Raw genomic sequence first — 477 nt, 5'->3', positions numbered from 1 at the left:
ATCTGTGTATCTCTCTGTAACGTCCCCTTTCCCTCTCGATGACACTGTCCCAGCAGATGTTTCTGTGTACGTCTGCTCCGTATATACATGTCGATACTTCAATCGACAGGCCTCCGGACAGATACCGTGAGAAATGCTAGGTGTCGGTGTGAAGCTCTGGTCGTCTTCTATATCTCTCTCTCTTCTCCGGAAAGAATGAACTTTTCTCCCTGTGCGCCAGAAATCCCTCTGTGCTCCTTGTGCTGAACTTCGAACAGATTGAGAAGAAGGTGCGGGAGCATCGACGCAAGATGAGGAAAATGGCGAAGCAGAAAGACGGCCCCGTGAGGAAAAGTAAGACCTCTCTCAAACAGTCTTGCAAGAAGACTACATGGAGGAAGAACAACAGTAGTGTGCTACCACTCAGCTAGGCATGCACTTAGTAGACAAAGACGTCTTCTTTTTGCATTAGGATGATAGGGTGAAAAGCAAAGAAAT

At 47.4% G+C, this 477-nt stretch overlaps 1 protein-coding gene across 1 annotated transcript in view; it reads left to right on the top strand.

The window, feature by feature from the left end:
- CSUI_011144 (gnl3l grn1) overlaps nt 1-477 on the top strand; it is a gene marked incomplete at its 3' end in the record, with an annotated part of 2,879 nt that overhangs the window by 1,431 nt on the left and 971 nt on the right. The window contains exon 3 of the mRNA XM_068071245.1: nt 258-333. Coding sequence (XP_067916778.1) covers nt 258-333 — 76 coding nt within the window. The remainder of the gene's footprint in view (nt 1-257; nt 334-477) is intronic.

Source organism: Cystoisospora suis (assembly GCF_002600585.1).
Source record: "Cystoisospora suis strain Wien I chromosome Unknown contig_9890, whole genome shotgun sequence".
Classification (NCBI taxonomy): Eukaryota; Apicomplexa; class Conoidasida; order Eucoccidiorida; family Sarcocystidae; genus Cystoisospora; species Cystoisospora suis.
The sequence above is the reverse complement of the archived record's forward strand: the minus strand, read 5'-3'. Positions and strand labels throughout refer to the sequence as shown.